Raw genomic sequence first — 19,515 nt, 5'->3', positions numbered from 1 at the left:
CTTTTCTTTCTTTTTTTTTAAGCTTGAATCTTTTTTTTTCTTTATTATCAAAGTGTGATACAGAGGGGTTACAGATTCATATGAAAGGCAGTGAGTACATTTCTTGTTCTACTTGTTACCTCCTCCCTCATTTCCCCCCCCCCTGCCCCTTCCCCTCTCTCCCAAGAGTTGTGCAGTTGGTTTACACCAAGTGGTTTAGCAAGTGTTGCTTTTGGAATGTTTGTCTTTTTGTTCTTTGTCTCTCGATTTTGGTATCCCCTCTCCCTTCCCCAGTTCTAATACCCATATAAACAGTATCCAGGGTACTTGGATGTGATGCAGTGGTAGTGAGGGTACAGCCACAGGAAGGGAGTACAAGAGAAACAAAACTAAACAAACCAATCACAAAACCTTTTCTATAACATTGGTAGATACCTTGCCTTCTATGCATGCGGTAGAGTTTTCCTAGGTTGTACATCTCAAGTCAAGTTTTTCAGTTGAGTGTATTTATGTTTTCATCAAAACCCTGTAGCTTCCGGAGTTAGATGCTTGTGTCATCCATTCTTATTCATTCTTCTTTCATATAATATGCAGTTTAAAATCTGTAACTTTCCAAAGGCTGCTTGAGCTGTATCACATAGATTTTGATAACGTACCACTATTATTTTCTAATTCCTACTGAATTGTCTTCTTTATTCCATGCATTACTTAAAATACGCTATTAATTTCTAAACATATGGAGATTTTAAAACGTTTATTTGCTGTTAGTGTCTTAACTTCTTATTGCATGTGGTCAGAGAACATGGTATGAAAGAGGATTGTTTGAAATTTCTTGGGACATTTTATAACTTAAACATTCCACATGTTCTTAAGAAAAATGTGTTTTGTTTTGCCAGTAGCAGAGCTTGAACTCAGGGCCTAAGCACTGTCCCTGGCTTCCTTTTTGCTCAAGGCTAGCACTCTACCTCTTGAGCCACAGCACCACTTCTGGCTTTTTCCATATATGTGATGCTGAGGAATTGAACCCAGGGCTTCATGTATACGAGGCAAGCATTCTACCACTAGGCCATGTTCCCAGCCCCAAGAAAAATGTGTTTTAATCTCTACTAGTAGTTACCCATTTTTACTATAATTCATAATTTTCCTCTAAATACTTGTAATGCCAGATACATATGAAATAAGTTACATTTCCCCAATGAATAGTATTACTTATTATTTGTAATTATTCTCATTTACTGTTGGTAATTCACTATTTGCCTCAGAGATTATTTTCTGTACTGTTAATATAGCTTTGCCATCTTTGTTCTGGTCTTTTAAAAAAAATTATTGTCAAACTGATGTACAGAGAGGTTACAGTTTCATACATTAGGCATTGGATACATTTCTTGTACTGTTTGTTACCTCCTCCCTCATTCCCCATTCCTCCTTTCCTTTTCCCTTACCCCCCATGAGTTGTTCAGTTCATTTAACCCTCTCTGTATTTGTGTCCTTGGATTTCAAATGAATAATCTTTGTAAAGAACATTTAGTGACTTTTTTTTTTAAAGTACTGGGGATTGGCCTCAGTGCTAGCCAAACACTACCACTTAGGCTCTACCTACAGCCCCAGAGAGTGGCATTGAAATATTCCATCAATCTCTTTTTATTTTGTAGCTTTTGTTACTTATATTTGTTGATGTTACTGATAATTTTGGACTTTCCATTTATTTGTGTTTTCTACCACTTTACACCTAAGAAAGCCCAAGCTTAATCAAAAACTTTCCCACAATATAAAAATTTATACTAGTTTTAGGTTGTTATGCTACTTTCTGTCTATCACCATCTGTCAGTTTATTTTAGCATGTATTACCTTTTTTTTTTTTTTGCCAGTCCTGGGCCTTGAACTCAGGTCCTGAGCACTCTCCCTGGCTTCATTTTGCTCAGGGCTAGCACTTGGCCACTTGAGCCACAGAGCCACTTTGGCCGTTTTCTGTATATGTGGTGCTGGGGAATCGAACCTAGGGCTTCATGTATACGAGGCAAGCACTCTTGCCACTAGGCTATATTCCCAGCCCAGCATGTATTATCTTATACCTTTGTCACTCAGTTGTTCAAACCCACTCTTCTTTCATATGTATAATTTCTTTTTGAGAGAGTGGAAAACATGACTGGCTCCCAATGCCTTAGAAACCATCTACTTATGTTCTCAATCAAAGGAATCACTGTAGATTTGCTAATCTACAGACACAGCTGACAGACAAACAAATTGACCCATTATCTAGTGTTCAATATTTGACTTTTTGTCTGGAGTATATAAATCTAAGTTCAAGCAGATATTACATTAATATTTTCTTTCCTATTTACTATATTCTTGTTATGAATTTTTGTATGATTAGGTTAATTTGTGAGGATGTAAAACACTGATGATAAAAAAGCAAAACAAAGGGTAATAAAAAATGAAGTATTACTTCCTTTATATCTTTCTCTTTACCTTACTTACCCAATATTTAATAATATTTGAGAACCAACATCTCATCAGCTCCTCTCCTCTCCTCTCCTCTCCCTTCCTCTTCCTTCCCTTCTCCCTCATTTACCCTCTCTTTTTTGGTAGTACGGGGATTTAACCAACCTTGAACACTCTGGAAAGTGTCACTAGTGATACCAGTCCACAACTCATTAGTTTATGACTTGTCTGTGTTTTTTTCCCTGCAAAATCAGAATTTGTTAATATTCTTTATGTGAGATTTTACAATTTGAAGTTTAGGTTAGCATATTTTGTCATTCAGAAGTACTTGGAGAATCTTTGAGATGAAATCAGTTGTCCATGTATTGATTTGAGCTTGGCTCTAGCATTTTTTTTTTTTTAGCAATAGGTTTATGTTCCTAAACTGTCTAAACTTCTCTATTCTTTCCCTGACTCCACCTTTCTCTTGCCCTTCCAAAACCTAGGATTGAGTGACACGACAATATGGACAATAGGAAATCAAGGGATATTGGCTTGTGCTCTGATAAATACTAAGGAACATCTTGAGAAGGAGCATACATTCAGAGTCTGTAAGCTTCCTTGAGAACAGGTTCATAGAAGGATTCTTCCACATCTACTGTCAGGCAGGCACTATCTGTAGGTGTTTATTGTAGTGATGAGGACATGACTGAAGGAAGAAGGTGTCTCAGGAGATTTTAGGGGTCAAAGTGACTTCATTCACAGGAAGGCTGGATGAGGAGAGTTCCATGGGGTTTGTGCAGAGACAGTAAGGACTTTGGGAGGGTACTGGATGTTTGAAAGAATATTCTCTCTGTTTCTGTCTCTCTGTCTCTCTCTCTCTCTCCCTTTCTCTTCATGGTACTGGGACTTGAGCTCAGTGTCTCATGCTTGATTGTCTACCACTCGAGCCTCCAGTCATTTCGCTTTAACAATTTTCAAATAGGGTCTCCCTTCTGCTTGGATTTGCCTATGTATAGCCCCGGATCCTCCTATTTGTACTCCTCGCCTAGCTGGGATAGTAAGTACACGCCACCAAGCCTAGCCTTTAGAGGTTCAGGTGCAGTCTTGTGCACTTCTTCCCCAGACTGGCCTTGAACCATGATCCTCCCAATCTCTACCTCCCATGTATCTAGGATTACAGGTGTAGGCCACTGCACCCAACTAGCAAATTGTCTTGATAATTAAATTATGAGCAATGATGAAAATTCAGGGAAGTAGTGAGGATCTCAGGAAGCTGATTGGGAGTAGGGGAGCATTAATGGGGGTACTAGAGACAGAAAATTCTTCCTTATTTTGAACTTTAATGCAAAAGTCACAATAGGCCCATGATTCACATCAAAGTATACTGCTTTTTGTTTTCCTTAAAACCCTTAACCTTCAAGTATAAGAGTCTCCATTGATGGTGGCTCAGATACAATCAGATATAATTCACAGATTTTAGACTTTTTATATGTAGAGCTAAGATCCTTCACCGAAGTTTCTATGCCGTTAGATGCTTGCTTTTAATCTATTGTGCATGTTTCTTCAATAATCCAAAAGTAGTTCTATAAAGAAAAATGGTATTTGCCTTTGAGCACAATATTGGCACACGTAGCCATTTCTCCATTGTTTTCCAAACAGCCTTTTCTAGTTATTTTTGGGGTTTTACATAAGAATGCAGAACAGGATTGAAAAAGATAGTGCGAGATAGGAGAAGTAGCATAGAGTTACTTTTTCCTTCTTTCTTTTTTCCTAATGATTATTTTTAAACTAAGGTCACTGGTCATCATCATTATTATATTTTTTAGCTCTCTTCAGAGTAAGGAGTGAAGGGGTAAGTTCTGGAATGCCCACTTTAGGGGAAAATTATAAGATGAGTTTGTTATTCTTTCCAGAAGTCAACAAACTATAGCCCATGGGCCAAGTCTAATTGTCTAAGTATTTTTCAAAATAAGGATTTCCTGGAACCCATCTCTGCTCATTCCTTACATATTACCTGTGGCTGGATTTCTGCAAGAATTGAGTAGTTCCAACAGAGATCATATAGCCTGAGAAAGACCTAAATATTTTCTCCTCTGCCCTTTTCAGAATAAGGTTGATGACTCTTGCCTTGGAATGTTAAAAACTTTTGAATATGTTGGAACAGAACCCTTTACTAAATTGAATAATTCTTTTTCTGAAGACAGCTGGTCTGTTTTGCTGCTTCCAATTTGAATTGCTTAGTATACACTCTCAAAGATTTTTACTGGGGCTGGGGATATGGCCTAGTGGTAAAGTGCTCACCTACTATACTTGAAGCTCTGGGTTCAATTCCTCAGCACCACATATAATAGATAAAAGCCAGAAGTGGCGCTGTGGCTCAAGTGGTAGAGTGCTAGCCTTGAGCAAAAAGAAGCCAGGGACAGTGCTCAGGCCCTGAGTCCACGCCCCAGCACTGGCAACAAAAACAAAACAAATAAAAAAAAAGATTTTTACTTCTTTTGCTGGGCACTGGTAGCTTTCACCTGTAAGCCTACGTATTCAGGAGGCTGATATCTGAGGATTGAAGCCAGCTCAGGGAAAGAAAGGCCATGAGATTCTTATTTCTAATAAACTACTCAGAAAAAGCCAGAAACAAAGCTGTGCCTCAAGTGGTAGAGGGCTAGTCTTGAGCAAAAGAAGTTTAGCAACAGTGCCTAGGCCCTTAGTTTAAGCCCCAGGACCATCATGTCTATGTGTGTGTGTGTGTGTGTGTGTGTGTGTGTGTGTGTGTGTGTACACATGCTCATATGTGCATGAACACACTCACAATTTACTTCTAATACCCTCATATTTGACTTAAAAAAATCTGAAACATAGAAATTTCTAAGAATGAGTCGTGATAATCAAATGAGTTAGTACTTATAAAGTATACTTAGAATCCAGTAATTATAGTCATACTAGAATGTATGACTCCAAATATGGTGGTTTATGCCTATAGTCCCAGCATTGGGGAAGGTTAACACAGGGCGATCATGAGTTTAAGGCTACTTTGAGCAATGTGTTAAGAGTGTCTCAACCAGAACAAAGAACAAATCTTATTTTTAAATACATAAAACATGTATATGTATATGAACAGATAAATAGTCTATCTACAGAATTAAAACTTCATGAGGTGGTAGTTAGGAGAAAAAGATTTCTTATGAACTGATAATTTACCAAATTAGAGAAACATGGATCGAATGCAACAGATGTAGAGTAGAAAGGTTATCAGGTAACTTTAGCCCCCTTCCTCTTCACTTGTGCCCTCCGAGTTTTCCTGTGGGCATTTTGTAGAAACACAGAACAACCACAGAGGGGTCAGGTCAGACAGTATTAATGTTTGATGGCTCTTGGAGACTGTGCTACATTTTCAAGAGAAATCACAACACAAGTTGAAGGGATTTCCAGACTGAGGTCCAGGAAGATAAGCAGTGGCATTGTTACAAGGAGAGTTTTCTCACTGTCCTTACCATTGATTTCAGCATGGCTTAGTAGGTAGTATCCAAAGGTTTGGGTCAAATAGACCTGAAATGTACTCCTCCTCTGACTTGGTGTAGTCATAGATATGGTAAGTCACCAAGCCTCGTTTCCTTATTTGTAAAATGAATGTGACAGCCGTGCTGAGAAGATGAACTGCTGTCATGGATATAACTCTGGTGCAGAGAGAGGCTCTGCAGACTTTCCAGACATTTTCCTTCTCCTTTTCTTCTCTTTTCCCTTTCTCAGAGTAAACATAGTCATTCTTCAGCATCCATTGGAGGGATTGGTTCCAGGAGCACCTGCAAATACCAAAATCCAAGGAAGCCCAAATCCCTCATGGAATGACCTCGTATTTGCATACGTTGTGAAATTCTCCCATATGTTTAAAATAATCTCCAGATTAGTTACAATGCCAAAGCAATATAAGTAGTTGTTACACTGTGTCATTTAAAGGAAAATGACAAGAAAAAAGTGAACATCTGTTCAGGACAAGCACGGTGTTTAAAAAAGTATTTTCAGTCCTTGGCCGATTGCATTTGCAGATGTAGAACGCTGTGGATAAGAAAGGCTGGCCACATGAATATTTGAATTGGATTACTTAATATTGTTATAGTCTTACTAGGTATTTGTATCATATTTAGTTTTGTCTGAGACCAGAGGAATTTCAAACAAGATTTTTTTTGGGGGGGTGGTATTTTCATTAGCATTAATTAGTTGCCCAAAGGTATTTCATTGTGACATATTCATAATACATACATTCTATGTAGGTTAAAAATATCCTTCCTTTTCTCCCAAACCATTCTCAATAATCTTCAAGGTTCCATTTTCACAAACCTGTGCAGAGTATTTTGACCATATTCTTCACTCTTCTTGTCTGCTCCATTTGCCTTCTTGGCCTCTGACTAGTACCCCTGTCTTAGACAGTACCTGTCTGACATTCAAGGAGAGATGTTCTAAATTCCTGGGAGAAGATTAAGAGAGATGATCTTTATTTAAAGACTTTTTTTGTGCCAGTAATAGGTCTTGAACTCAAGGCCTGTGTCATGTCCTAAAACTTTTTTGCTTAAGGCTAGTGTACTACCCACTTGAGCCACCGCTCCACTTCTGTTTTTCTTTTCTTTGTTTTTGAAGTTCATTGGAGATAAGAATCTCATGGACTTCCCTGTCAAAGCTGGCTTTGAACCATGGTCCTCAGATCTCAGCCTTCTAAGTAGCTAAAATTATCATGAGCCACTGGTACCTGGCTACTTAAATATTTCTTATTATTAATTTTACATGGTAATGTGTTTCATTCTGACATCTTTACACAGGTATAGATCCTATTCACCCTGTTCTGTTGCCCCACTCCTCCTATAACTGGTCCCTTTTCTCCCCCATGCAGTCCCTAACTTACTTTCAGATCCTCAAAAAAATCTAGCTTCTGATTTGACAGAAAACATGCTTTTTTTCTGCATCTGGTGTATTTTGCTTAACATGATGATCTTTAGTCACATCCATGTTTCTTCAAATACATACAGTAATTTTTTGTCTATGCTTCAATAATACTCGTGTGTGTGTTTGTGTGTGTTGCACACACATGAGCATCTCACATTTTCTTTATCCATTCATTCTTCCATTCACAGGCACCTATATGCTTTCATAACTTAACTATTATGAACAGGGCTGCTATAAACATGGATGTGGATGTATTTCTGTTGTGTGCTGACTTACATTCCTCATGATGTATACTCAGTAGGGATGTGACACTATCATGTAGCTGTTCTACTTTCCGTTTTGGAGGAACCTTCATATTGACTTCCATAGCGGCTACATTAATTTATATTCCCACCAACAGTGCAACAGGGTCCTTTCCCCCTGCATCCTTGCTAAGATGGTAGTTGTGTTTTTTTTTTTTGTTTTTTTTTTTTGTTTTGGGGGGCCAGTCCTGGGGCTTGGACTCAGGGCCTGAATACTGTCCCTGGCTTCTTTTTGCTCAAGGCTAGCACTCTGCCACTTGAGCCGCAGCGCCACTTCTGGCCATTTTCTGTATATGTGGTGCTGGGGAATCGAACCCAGGGCCTCATGTATACGAGGCAGGCACTCTTGCCACTAGGCCATATCCCCAGCCCCTAGGTGCGTGTTTTGTTGCTTGTCTTATTGGCCAGTCTGACTTGAATGAGATGGAGTCTCGATGAAGATTTGATTTGCACTTTACTGATGGCATCTTTTTTACGTAGTAATTGGTCACTTGTATGTATTCGTTTGAAAAGTGTTGGTGAGGGCTGGCCTTGGTGTCACTTGTGATATTAAACTACCTGGAAAGTAAAGAGTGGGTAATTCTAGTTTGAAGCTGGTTTGGACCAAGGGGGGGGGGGCAAAAAAAAAAAAGAAAAGTTAGCATGATTTCACCTGGATGAATAAGCTGTTTGTGATTGCATGCCCAGGCCACTTGAGGCCAGCAATGCTCAAAGAAATTGCAACCTTACTTGAAAGATAACGAAAACAAAAACAGGCGGGGGTGTGGTTCAAGTAGTAGAATAACTTCCTAGAAAGTATGAAACCCTGAGTTCAACCCACTATTGAAAAAATTCAAAATAAGATCAAATAAAGTGAAAAGCCTGTTTCAATTCATTTATCCATTTAGTGGATAATTTCTTCTTTTAGTTTTCGTCAACTCTTTATATATTCTGATTATTTGCCCTTAATAAGTGAATAGCTGGCAAAAAAAAAATCCTCTCATTGGGTAGGGTGTCTTTTCACTCAGATAATTGTTTCTTTTGCTATACAAAAGCTTTTCAATGTGAGGCAATGTCATTTGGGGTGGTTGTAGCTGTGTGGGTTTATTTCTGGATCCTTCATTATTCCATTGGTCTATCTGATTCAAAGAACTTTTAAAAAGACAAAGAACAGGGCTGGGGATATGGCCTAGTGGCAAGAGTGCCTGCCTCCGATACACGAGGCCCTAGGTTCGATTCCCCAGCACCACATATACAGAAAACGGCCAGAAGTGGCGCTGTGGCTTAAGTGGCAGAGTGCTAGCCTTGAGCGGGAAGAAGCCAGGGACAGTGCTCAGGCCCTGAGTCCAAGGCCCAGGACTGGCAAAAAAAAAAAAAAAGACAAAGAACAAATCTTATTTTTAAATATATAAAACATGTGTATGTATATGAACAGATAAATAGTCTATCTACAGAATTAAAACTTCATGGGCTGGGGATATGGCCTAGTGGCAAGAGTGCTTGCCTCGTATACATGAGGCCCTGGGTTCAATTCCCCAGCACCATATATACAGAAAACGGCCAGAAGTGGCGCTGTGGCTCAAGTGGCAGAGTGCTAGCCTTGAGCAAAAAGAAGCCAGGGACAGTGCTCAGGCCCTGAGTCCAAGCCCAGGACTGGCCAAAAAACAACAACAACAACAAAAAAACTTCATGAGGTGGTAGTTAGGAGAAAAAGATTTCTTATGAACTGATGATAATTTACCAAATTAGAGAAACATGGATCTAATGCAACAGATGTAGAGTGGAAAGGTTATCATGTAACTTTAGCCCCCTTCCTCTTCACTTGTGCCCTCCGAGTTTTCCTGTGGGCATTTTGTAGAAACACAGAACAACCACAGAGGGGATCAGGTCAGACAGTACTAATGTTTGATGGTTCTTGGAGACTGTGCTACATTTTCAAGAGAAATCACAACACAAGTTGAAGCGATTTCCAGACTTCTGCCTGGGCTGGCTTTGAACCACGATCCTCAAATCTGAGCCTTCTGAGCAGCTAGGATTACAGGTGTAAGCCATCAGTGCCCAGCTAAGAAGGATCTTAAAACAGTATGTTGTATGGGTGTATAGAAATGTCACAATTAAATTTCATTGTATAATATGCACTTAAAAAGCGAATAAATATTTAAGAAAGGGCATGTATTTTCTTTCTTTCTTTTTTTTTTTTTGCCAGTCCTGGGGCTTGAACTCAGGACCTGAGCACTGTCCCTGCTTCCTTTTGCTCAAGGCTAGCAGTCTACCACTTGAGCCACAGCACCACTTCGGGCGTTTTCTGTTTCTTTGGTGCTGAGGAATCGAACCTAAGGCTTCATGCATGCTAGGCAAGCACTCTATCACTAAGCCACATTCCCTGGGCATGTATTTTCAAAGGAAGTAAAATTGATTTTGAGGATCTTGCATTGTAGTAAATAGTTCGGAGAGGATGAATAAGAAGAAACAAAGGAGATAAACATTGAATTAAAAGTCTTGAAATCGAAAAGAAGAGTAAGTTGCAATGATGAAGTGAGAAATAAACATGGATAGGCCAAATGGAGTTGCGTGTGGAGAGCTTTGAGAACACAATGGTTAATTTAGGCCTAATTTGGTAGGCAGGAGAGGGAAGTAATAATGTGAGGATACAGTGTTGGCAGCTACTTTGAGGGTGCTGTAGTTCAGCCAGTTGAGAAGATTCTCCAGGCTTCTGAGCTATTCCATCTGTTTCCATTAGCAGAAGTCTTTGCTGCTTCTTCAAGCAGACATCCTATCTGCAACGGGGTTGAAAATCTGTCACCTTGTATACTCCTGTGGGCATTCAGAACACTCCTAATCCCTCTTGCATGTGACAGCCCTGTTAAATACTTGGAGACAGCTGTCATGTCATCTCCCAGACCTGTTTCCACAGCCAGAGAAATGTGATGAAAGTAGTGTTTATAGAGCTGTCGATTAGTGTTAAGATGCAGGCTCAGAGTGACAGCTTAAATGTTCTCTTGGATGTAGTTCAGCAATTGGGCTGCACATTTCTTCAAAATTGTTATGGTGTTATTTATCCCTATAAGACAAATGAGTGTGGCTTTGATTTATCCATCTTTAATTCCAAGGGTTGGCAATCTGTCCCTGTTTCTCTCTTCCTTTTTTCCCTCCCTACCACCTTCCTGCCCTTCCTCCCTTCTTTCTTCCTCCTCTCTTTTGTAATGGGATTTGAAAAACACAGTGGCTAAGTGGTGCTGGCATTGTACTCAGTCCTATACTAGGAATCTACTCAGGGTCTACTCAGAGTGTGAGATGGAACAATTATTACTATTTTTTTTTTTTTTTTTTTGCTGGTCCTCAGCCCTGTTCCTGAGCTTCTTTTGCTCAAGGCGAATGCTCTACCACTTGAGCCATGGTGCCACTTTCAGCTTTTCTGAGTAGTTTTATTGGAGATAAGAGTCTCATGGAGGTTCCTGCCCATGCTGGCTTCAAACCATGATCCTCAGATCTCAGCCTTCTGAGTAGCTTGGATTACTGGTGTGAGCCAATCAGTGCCTAGCTGGGAACATTTTTTAACCTCTATAGTCACTTCATCTTTTGTACTCTATGAAATGGGAAGAACATTTCCCTTATAGGATGGATATTTCTTAAATGAAAAAGACGTGTGTGTGTGTGTGTGTGTGTGTGTGTATATAGAAGGAGATTCATCATATGAAACTGGCTCACTTGATTATGGAGGCTAAGGAATTCCAGTATCCATAGTCAGCAAGATGTAGTTTTAGTCTAACTTTGTGAAGGCTGGAGATAGAGGAGATCTGAGCAAGATAAAAAAGCAAGTAAGATAAAAATTAAATGGATTTGTTAGTTCAGTTCTAAAGGCAGGACAACTAGCTATCCTGGGGGCTCAGGAAGCGAGGCAGAAATTCTCTTTGCTCAGACATTTCACTCTGTGCACATATGAGTGTTTCATTTGGCAAAGCCCACCCCCAAGTAGACAGAGCAATCTATTTTACTATCTCACCTGGAAACATGATCACAGACATAACTAGAATGTTTGGTCAAATGTAGAGGCATCTGTGGCTCAGTCAACTTGAGACAATTAGCTACCAGGCTATGTAAAACATTTCTAGGAAGTAAGAAGTTCTAGGGTGACAAATAAAATGGAATGAAGGAAGAGAGTATTAGGGTTTGTTCCATTAGATGGGATAGCCACCTGTTGGAGATGCTGTGGTGATGAATCCTAGTTGTCAACTTCACTGGATTTAAGAAAGGCCTAGGGGATTTCTAAAACCCATTCTTGAGTGTCTGCCTTAGTCATTAGTGGATTACTAATGTGATGGCATTGTTGGGAGGTGGTGAAAGAGGAGATGGGACTGAGGTAGAAGGAAGTCATTCAAGGCATGACTTTGGGGGCTCTTTCCCTGGCCCTCTTCCTGTATTCCCTTTTCATTGCTTCCTGGCTGCCATACTGTGAACTGCTCTGCCATGCACTTAACCTCACCATGGGCTGAAACAATGAGCCCAAATAAGTTTTTATTCTGCCCTTAAGTTGCTTATGTCAAGGTATTTTTGTCATAGAGATGGAAACATCTGCTCATACAACAATGAGGACTGAACTCACCATAGTTGAGGTAAATGCCACACTTGGCTGAAATAAATCCACTGCTTTATATCTGCTAATAGAAAAAAAATTAGTCATCTTATGTCCCAGTGAGCCTTTTTATAACATTCGGGGAGGACAGTTCCAATGTGACTTCTAGGGTTCACTGGAAAGAGAAGACTGGACCAAACATTCGGAAGACCTCATGTGAATCTTGGCTTCGACAGTCACCCATGAATTCATTTTCTCAGAAATTAAGGACACTTAACACGGATGTCAGGAAGCTCCAAATAAGCCACTGTTTCGAAAATCTCTTTAGAACCAGTAAGCTCTGGCAAGTAGCAAATGATTTTAATTCTTTTAAAAACTACATTTAATGGACGAGGCTGGAACCAGTTGCTGCTTGGTAATGGCTCACTTCCAAGAGTTCTGTTGTCCCAGGTTCTTAAGGATTTTCTTCTGCTTTGGGTTGGGAAAACTTGACTTAACTCTCACAGGAGAGTTAAGTGAAAAATGGTTTTGTGACCACGGTTTTCCTTCATATGTCCCAGTAAATGAATGGCTTTGCCAGATATTTTGCTAGTGGCATACAAAGAAATAATTTAAAGCCACTAAGTGAATCTTGGATGGGTTGTGGTGAAATGATTATAAGGTTTCCTGGCTGCTTACTGGGACAGTGGGAATAAAGCAGTACACATTTTCTTTCATTCAACTTAGCCTCTAGCACTGGCGAAATGCCGAGAAACACAAGCTACTCTGAAAACTGTAACCTGTTCTTTCATTGTGATGGGGTGGCAGGGCAGGAAAGCAGACCATATTTAGTGGAACTGAGGATATGGATATGGATTATATGAAAGGAACGATTCTTTTTCTTTTTTCTTTTCTTCTTTTTTTTTTTTTTTGCCAGGCCTAGAGCTTGGACTCAGGGCCTGAGCACTGTCCCTGGCTTCTTTTTACTAAGGCTAGCACTCTACCACTTGAGCCACAGCACCACCTCTGGCTTTTTCTGTTTACATGGTACTGAGGAACCGAACCCAGGGCTTCGTGCATGTTAGGCAAGCACTCTACCACTAAGCCACCTTCCCTGCCCGCAATTCTTTTTCAATAGCACAATTCACTTCTGTTCATAATCATTCACATATTGTACACTAAGAGTGCAGCAGGATTTGCTGTCTGAAGAATAGTGAAGTGGATAAGGTGTTCAGTAGCGGAAGGTGACATTATTTGTGACATTATTTGTGATGGATTTTTCAACTGGGCTTTTATTTTTTTAAGAAAATAGTTTTCATCTATTTCTCAAAATATTCCTAATGGCAACCAGAATCGTGCTTGAGATATGTAGTCATTAACTTTGAGCAGAGTGGCTTTAACTGTCTCTTTATTCCAAGAAAGCATCTGTTTGCCCCTGGCAAAGGCAGATGCGTTAACCGCACAAAATCTGGAGATGCAGTATAGAAAGTTCTGCCCACAGCAAACATTCCCAGAATTGGCCAAATTACCTCTGTGTTCGCTAGGATGGAAAATAGCCACTAAGGTTCATTTTATTTGGATGTGTCTCGGAACTAACAACTAGGGGTTAGGACACGTGAAAAATAATAGGTTTTCAGTTTTCCAAATGAATGCGTTCTATTCTTGAAAATGATCATATTCAGGAATGCAAAAATTAACAGACATTGACTTCTGAGCTGTGCAAAAACCTTCTTTCTGCTGATACTTCTACTTCTTTCTGACTAGCTTTACATTAGAAAGCAGGGCATGGATGTTAATTTCAATAACGATGTCCTGAGTCATAGCTTGTTTTTAAAGGTTTCCCCTGATCTCACTATGTGAAAAGCACTAACACTATCTTCAGATAATACATGCTGGGTAAGATCATGAATACTGACGTACACATACTTCTGCACTGTTACTAGCATTCTTGTAGGTTTGGTAATTTTATGTATTTAATTCTGCACAATTTTCTGTGTGTGTGTGTGTGTGTGTGTGTGTGTGTGTGTGAGAGAGAGAGAGAGAGAGAGAGAGAGAGAGAGAGAGAGAACTAGGGTTTGACTTCGGGGCTTCCAGTTTGCTAGGCAGGCACTGTATCACTTTAGCCACATTCCATCCCCTTTTGCTGTCATCATCTTTGAATAGGCTCTCACATTTTACCTGGGCTGGAGTGGACTGTGATTACCCCCACTTACCACTTCCCTTTCTATCTAGAATAACATGATATATCACTATGCTTGACATGTACTCCTGGGAGTTTTTGAACTTAAGACCTCATGTTTAGGGCTGGGAATATGGCCTAGTGGCAAGAGTGCTTGCCTTGTATACATGAAGCCCTGGGTTTGATTCCCCAGCACCACATATATAGAAAATGGCCAGAAGTGGCGCTGTGACTCAAGCGGCAGAGTGCTAGCCTTGAGCAAAAAGAAGCCAGAGACAGTGCTCAGGCCCTGAGTCCAAGCCCAGGACTGGCAAAAAACAACAACCAAAAAACCAAAGAAACACACCAAAAAAAGACCTCATGCTTTCTAGGCAGGTTCCTTACCCCTTGAGTCATGTCCCTAGCTCCTTTATACTTCAGTTAATTTTTAGATAGTGCCTCCTGGTTTTTTTCCTAAGGCTGGTCTTGGATTCCTGTCCTCCTACTCTTGTGTAGCTGGGATTACAGGCATATGCCATACACCCAAAGCATTTTGTTTTGATGAGGTCAGTTTATTGATGTTTACTTTTATGAATTGTACTTTGGGTGGCAACTCTGAGACCTCTTTCCCAAATCACAAATTCCAACTATTTTACAGTTCCCTTCTGCACTCCACCTCTTTACTCTTCTTTCTTCCCTTCCTTTCTTCTTTCTTTCCTTCCTTCTTGCCTCCCTCCTTTCCTTCATTTCTTCCTTTCTTCCTTTCTTCTTTCATACCTCCCTTATTCCCCCTCCCTCCCTTTGCCTTCTCTCCATTTTTTTTTTTTTTTCTTTTGTGCTGGTTCTGGTGCTTGAACTCAGGTTTTTGGCACTGAGTTTTTTGCTCAATGCTAGCACTCTACCTCTTCAGCCATAGCTCCACTTCTAGATTTCTTTCTTCCTTTCTTTCCCTTCCTTCCTTCCTTCTTTTCTCTCTCCCTCCTTCCCTCCCTCCCTCCCTCCCTCCCTCCCTCCCTCCCTCCCTCCCTCCCTCCCTTCCTTTCTTTCTTGGCAGTTTATTGGCGATAAGCGTCTCATGGACTTTCTTGCCTAGTCTCAGATCCTCATATCTAGAATTACAGGCATGAACCCAGCTCATCTTTTTGTTTTTAAATGCAGTTATTGAGATCCAACCAAGGTCCCACACATGCTAGGCAAGTGATCCTCTTATCTCCACCTCCTGCATAGTAAGGATTACGGATATGACCTTGTTTGTTGATATGGGGTATCTTTAAATTTTTCCCTGGGCTGGTCATGCACTACTATCTCCCTTTTCTCCATCTTTCAAGTAGCTGAGATGGTTTAAAAACATTTCTTTTCCTGGTCCTGGGGCTTGAACTCTCAAGGCCTTGTGTTCTTGCTGGGCTTTCCCTCTCTTACCACTACAGCCACTGTCCCTAGGTCCTTAACATATTTTTTTAAACGAAAAATATTGGTTTCTTCTCTTCTACATTGTTTCCAATTAATTAAAAATAGAAATAATACTTCCAAAAGTTTTCAAAAAGAAAGAAAATGACTCTCCATTTGAGAGTAAGTTTTGCCCATAAAACCAAGAGAAATGGTTCTTGAAGCTTAATCAGACGTCACTTTTCCCTGGTTCTGTCCAAAGAACAAATTAATTTCTGTCCCATGACTCATGGCAGTGTTTCATTTTAGGCCTTTCTCAGTTTGTTACCGTTGGGCCAATTCTCAAATGCAATGCTGGTAGCTTTCTTCTGTTTAAGAAGAGGAATTCAGTGCCAAAAAATGTAAATTCCAACTGTGGATTGAGTTGTGCTGTAGAACTTCCATAATAGAGACTGGAGTATTTCTTTGGCAAATACATATTTTTCCCCATCTGGCAGAAGGATTTAGGTATTCCATGCATATCTATGTCTTGAAAAAAAATCAAAATCCCTTAAGCGAAACTGGCATGGTCATTGCAAAGACATAGGTATGAAGCTGGAGAAATTAAACTTTTTTTTTGTAGATTAAACAAATATTCTTTTTGCTTATGAAGATGTCTATATTTTGGTTTTCAAATATAATTACATTTGGAATTTTTTATATTTAATTAAAAATTTTAACAATAAATGTTAAATAAAGTGTTAATGAATAAAATGGTAACAATAACAACAACAAAAAACCCTGAAGATTTTCTAGGCTGGCAAGAAGTTAAAATGGGTAACGAAACAGACATGTCAGTGCATACGTACACCCACACATGCACACACACCTCATAGTCTCCAGTCCTAGTGTGAAAATCCCAAAAGTTAAGTAGCTCCTTGGAAGAATAGAATTAAATTTGAGGCAATAGTACTGACAAGACTAAAAATACCTTCAATTCTTTAAGAATATTCTAAAATGTTGGTGTTGTGTGAACAGAAATGCTGGCCTTCATTTAGTCAAGCACAGACCTACCCTGTGTCAAACCCCCTCCTACATCTTTGTTGTAAAGATAACCAATTACCCTAATTTCCCAGAATCCTGTGGGGGGCGGGTAAAGCTTGGACAAAGCCCTTCACTGGGTCATTATCTTGAGTCCTAACTGAGCTCTTAAACAGTAATGATTTTAGGCCAGGCACTGGTGGCTCCAGCCTTGGCAGCAAAGTCTATGAGACTCTTATCTCTAAATATCAAAAGTCAGAAGTGGAGCTGTGGCTCAAGTGGTGGAGAGCAGCCTGGAGAAAAAGGAAGAAAAAGCTTGGAGACAGCACCTAAGTTCCCAGCTTAAGCTCCAGGACCTAGACACACACACACACACACACACACACACACACACACACACACGCGCGCACAGTCATGGTTTCGATTATTTCATTTATTTTATTTAGGGACAGAATCTTACTGTCACATAGGAAAAGATAGGGGAAAAAAAGGATTTGGAGAAACTCTGGGGCCCTTCTTCACTTTTCTTCTTTAGTCTGTGTAGCATTGTGGACTTCACAAATACATAGCCCCGACTTTTCCTTGACTTTGGGAAGCCCACATTTTTCTTCTCCTATTACTTCCTCTAGCATGCACTTATCAGTACAGGAGAGTCGCCTTTTTGCTTCCTGGAACTCTTCCCATCTCGGCTGAGTGGCTCACACTGGCATGGCTGAGCCCTTTCCTGGAAAGAATCTGCCTGCCAAAGCCCAAAGCTGGATGATTTTGTACAGACACCAGTTCTACAACATGTAGAAGGATGAGCTGCCAGGTTGCCACAAACCTGCCAGGGTTTTGCTAACTATTTCCAGAACATTTCACTCTATTGCCAACCATTACCACATTTTTTTTTTCCCTAGTAAGGATGCATTTAAGAGAAAGACTATAAAAAGATGGCTGTTTTAATGGGAACTTTATTGTATTCTTAGCACTAAGTTATCTGAAAGATATAAAAGTTGACTCACTCAAAAAAAAAGAAAAGAGCTCCAATAATAACACATGTGCTTTATTGGTTTGTTCTTTGCAGAAGTGAAATTCTTCTGTCAGACCCCGGCGATTGCTGACATTGTGATATTGGTGGATGGCTCGTGGAGTATTGGGAGATTCAACTTTCGACTGGTTCGGCTTTTCTTGGAAAATCTCATCACAGCGTTCAATGTGGGCTCTGAGAAGACTCGAATTGGTACATCGCTTGTCAACAGCAGTCAGCTGTGATGCTGCTGGTTCATTTATTTATTTAATTGTGGAGTTATTTTTGGTGGTCAAGTCCTTGGGAATGAACAGGTGCTCTGCCACTTGAGCCATGCCTCTAGCCTGCTGCAGAGATTTGTATATGTGGAGGTGGGGGCTGATACTGGGGCTTGAAATCAGGACCCTGAGCTCTCGCTTGGCTTTTTCAACTCAAGCTTGGTGCTCGACCGGTTGAGTCATACCTCCAGGTCTGGCTTTTTTGATGTTTAGTTGGAGATAAGAATTTCATGGACTTTTCTGCCTGGGCTGGCTTTGAACTGTGAACCTCGCATCCCAGCCTGCTGAGTGGCTAGGATTACAGGCGTAAGCCACTAGTGTCCAGCTCTACTGTGGAGATTTCAAAACATCTTAAAAACTCCTTTTAGATTCCAGGATCAGTTATATTGATGTTCCTAAAAGCATGTTTAGGTCAATAAATACTTATTCCTAATTTTTTTCTATAATACCATCATTTAGTCAGTATGGAATTCAATTAAGTTTTCTGAAAAGTCAGAATTTTCTCTGATAGTAATAGTAATAATAATAATAATAGCAATAGTAAGATCTTAAGTTACAGCCTGTTCAAAAATTTGCCACAGATTTAAAGAAACACTGAATCTGGGGAAATGCTAAACAAAATGGAAATTATTTTACCATACAAGACATTTTTTGCCAAATTAATTGTAGAGAGCATAAAAAATTATAAGCCTGTGCAACATATATATGTGTATATATAGGTATATCTTTATGATATAAAAATCTTATAGTCTAACCGAAATAACCATTTAGGAAAATTATTCCTTTGAGAATGTTGTGTAGGGTTTTATATTTATGTCATTTGTGGTTTCTAAAACATAAACAAATGAATCTAGACCTTCTATATGTATATATGACTGTGCCTGGTGTTTTTGTTGTTTTGGTCAGTCCTTGGAATTGAACTCAACCTGAACACTGTCCCTGAGTCCTCTTATCACTTGAGCCAGAGCTCCACTTCTAGCTTTTTGGTGATTAATTGGAGATAAGAGTCTCATAACCTTTCATGCCCAAGCTGGATCAAACTGGGGCCCTCAGATCTCAGCCTCCTGTGTAGCTAGGATTACAGGCATGAGCCACGGGCACTCAATTTATGACTATACCTTTAAGAAAAAAATCAAGTACCTAATTCAGTGCTAACTTCTAAATGGCTGGAAATTATGCAAAGTTTCTCCACCCCTAAGTATATCCAACTTGATTCCTTTGATTGAGGCTGTCAGTCCTTTTTGAAAGTAGAGAGTTAGGCAAAGAAAAGAACATTACTTACAGTCTGGCCCTTCATGGTTAGACTTCTTGAGTAGTGCCCATGGTCTTTGAGTGCTACATCATTTCTAGTCTGTTTTCCTATCTTCCTTTTCCAGGTCTTGCCCAGTATAGCGGTGACCCCAGAATAGAATGGCATTTGAACGCTTTTAGCACAAAAGAGGAAGTGATTGAAGCTGTCCGAAACCTCCCATACAAGGGAGGAAATACTCTCACAG

The 19,515-nt window shown here is 39.9% G+C and overlaps 1 protein-coding gene across 5 annotated transcripts in view; it reads left to right on the top strand.

Moving 5' to 3' along the window:
• Col14a1 (collagen type XIV alpha 1 chain) overlaps positions 1 to 19,515 on the top strand; it is a 176,445-nt gene that overhangs the window by 23,741 nt on the left and 133,189 nt on the right. For all 5 annotated transcript variants that reach the window (XM_048358765.1, XM_048358762.1, XM_048358764.1 and 2 more), the window contains exons 6-7: positions 17,799 to 17,954; positions 19,396 to 19,515. In XM_048358765.1, coding sequence (XP_048214722.1) covers positions 17,799 to 17,954; positions 19,396 to 19,515 — 276 coding nt within the window. The remainder of the gene's footprint in view (positions 1 to 17,798; positions 17,955 to 19,395) is intronic.

Source organism: Perognathus longimembris, chromosome 12, assembly GCF_023159225.1.
Source record: "Perognathus longimembris pacificus isolate PPM17 chromosome 12, ASM2315922v1, whole genome shotgun sequence".
Lineage (NCBI taxonomy): Eukaryota > Metazoa > Chordata > Mammalia > Rodentia > Heteromyidae > Perognathus > Perognathus longimembris.
The sequence above is the reverse complement of the archived record's forward strand: the minus strand, read 5'-3'. Positions and strand labels throughout refer to the sequence as shown.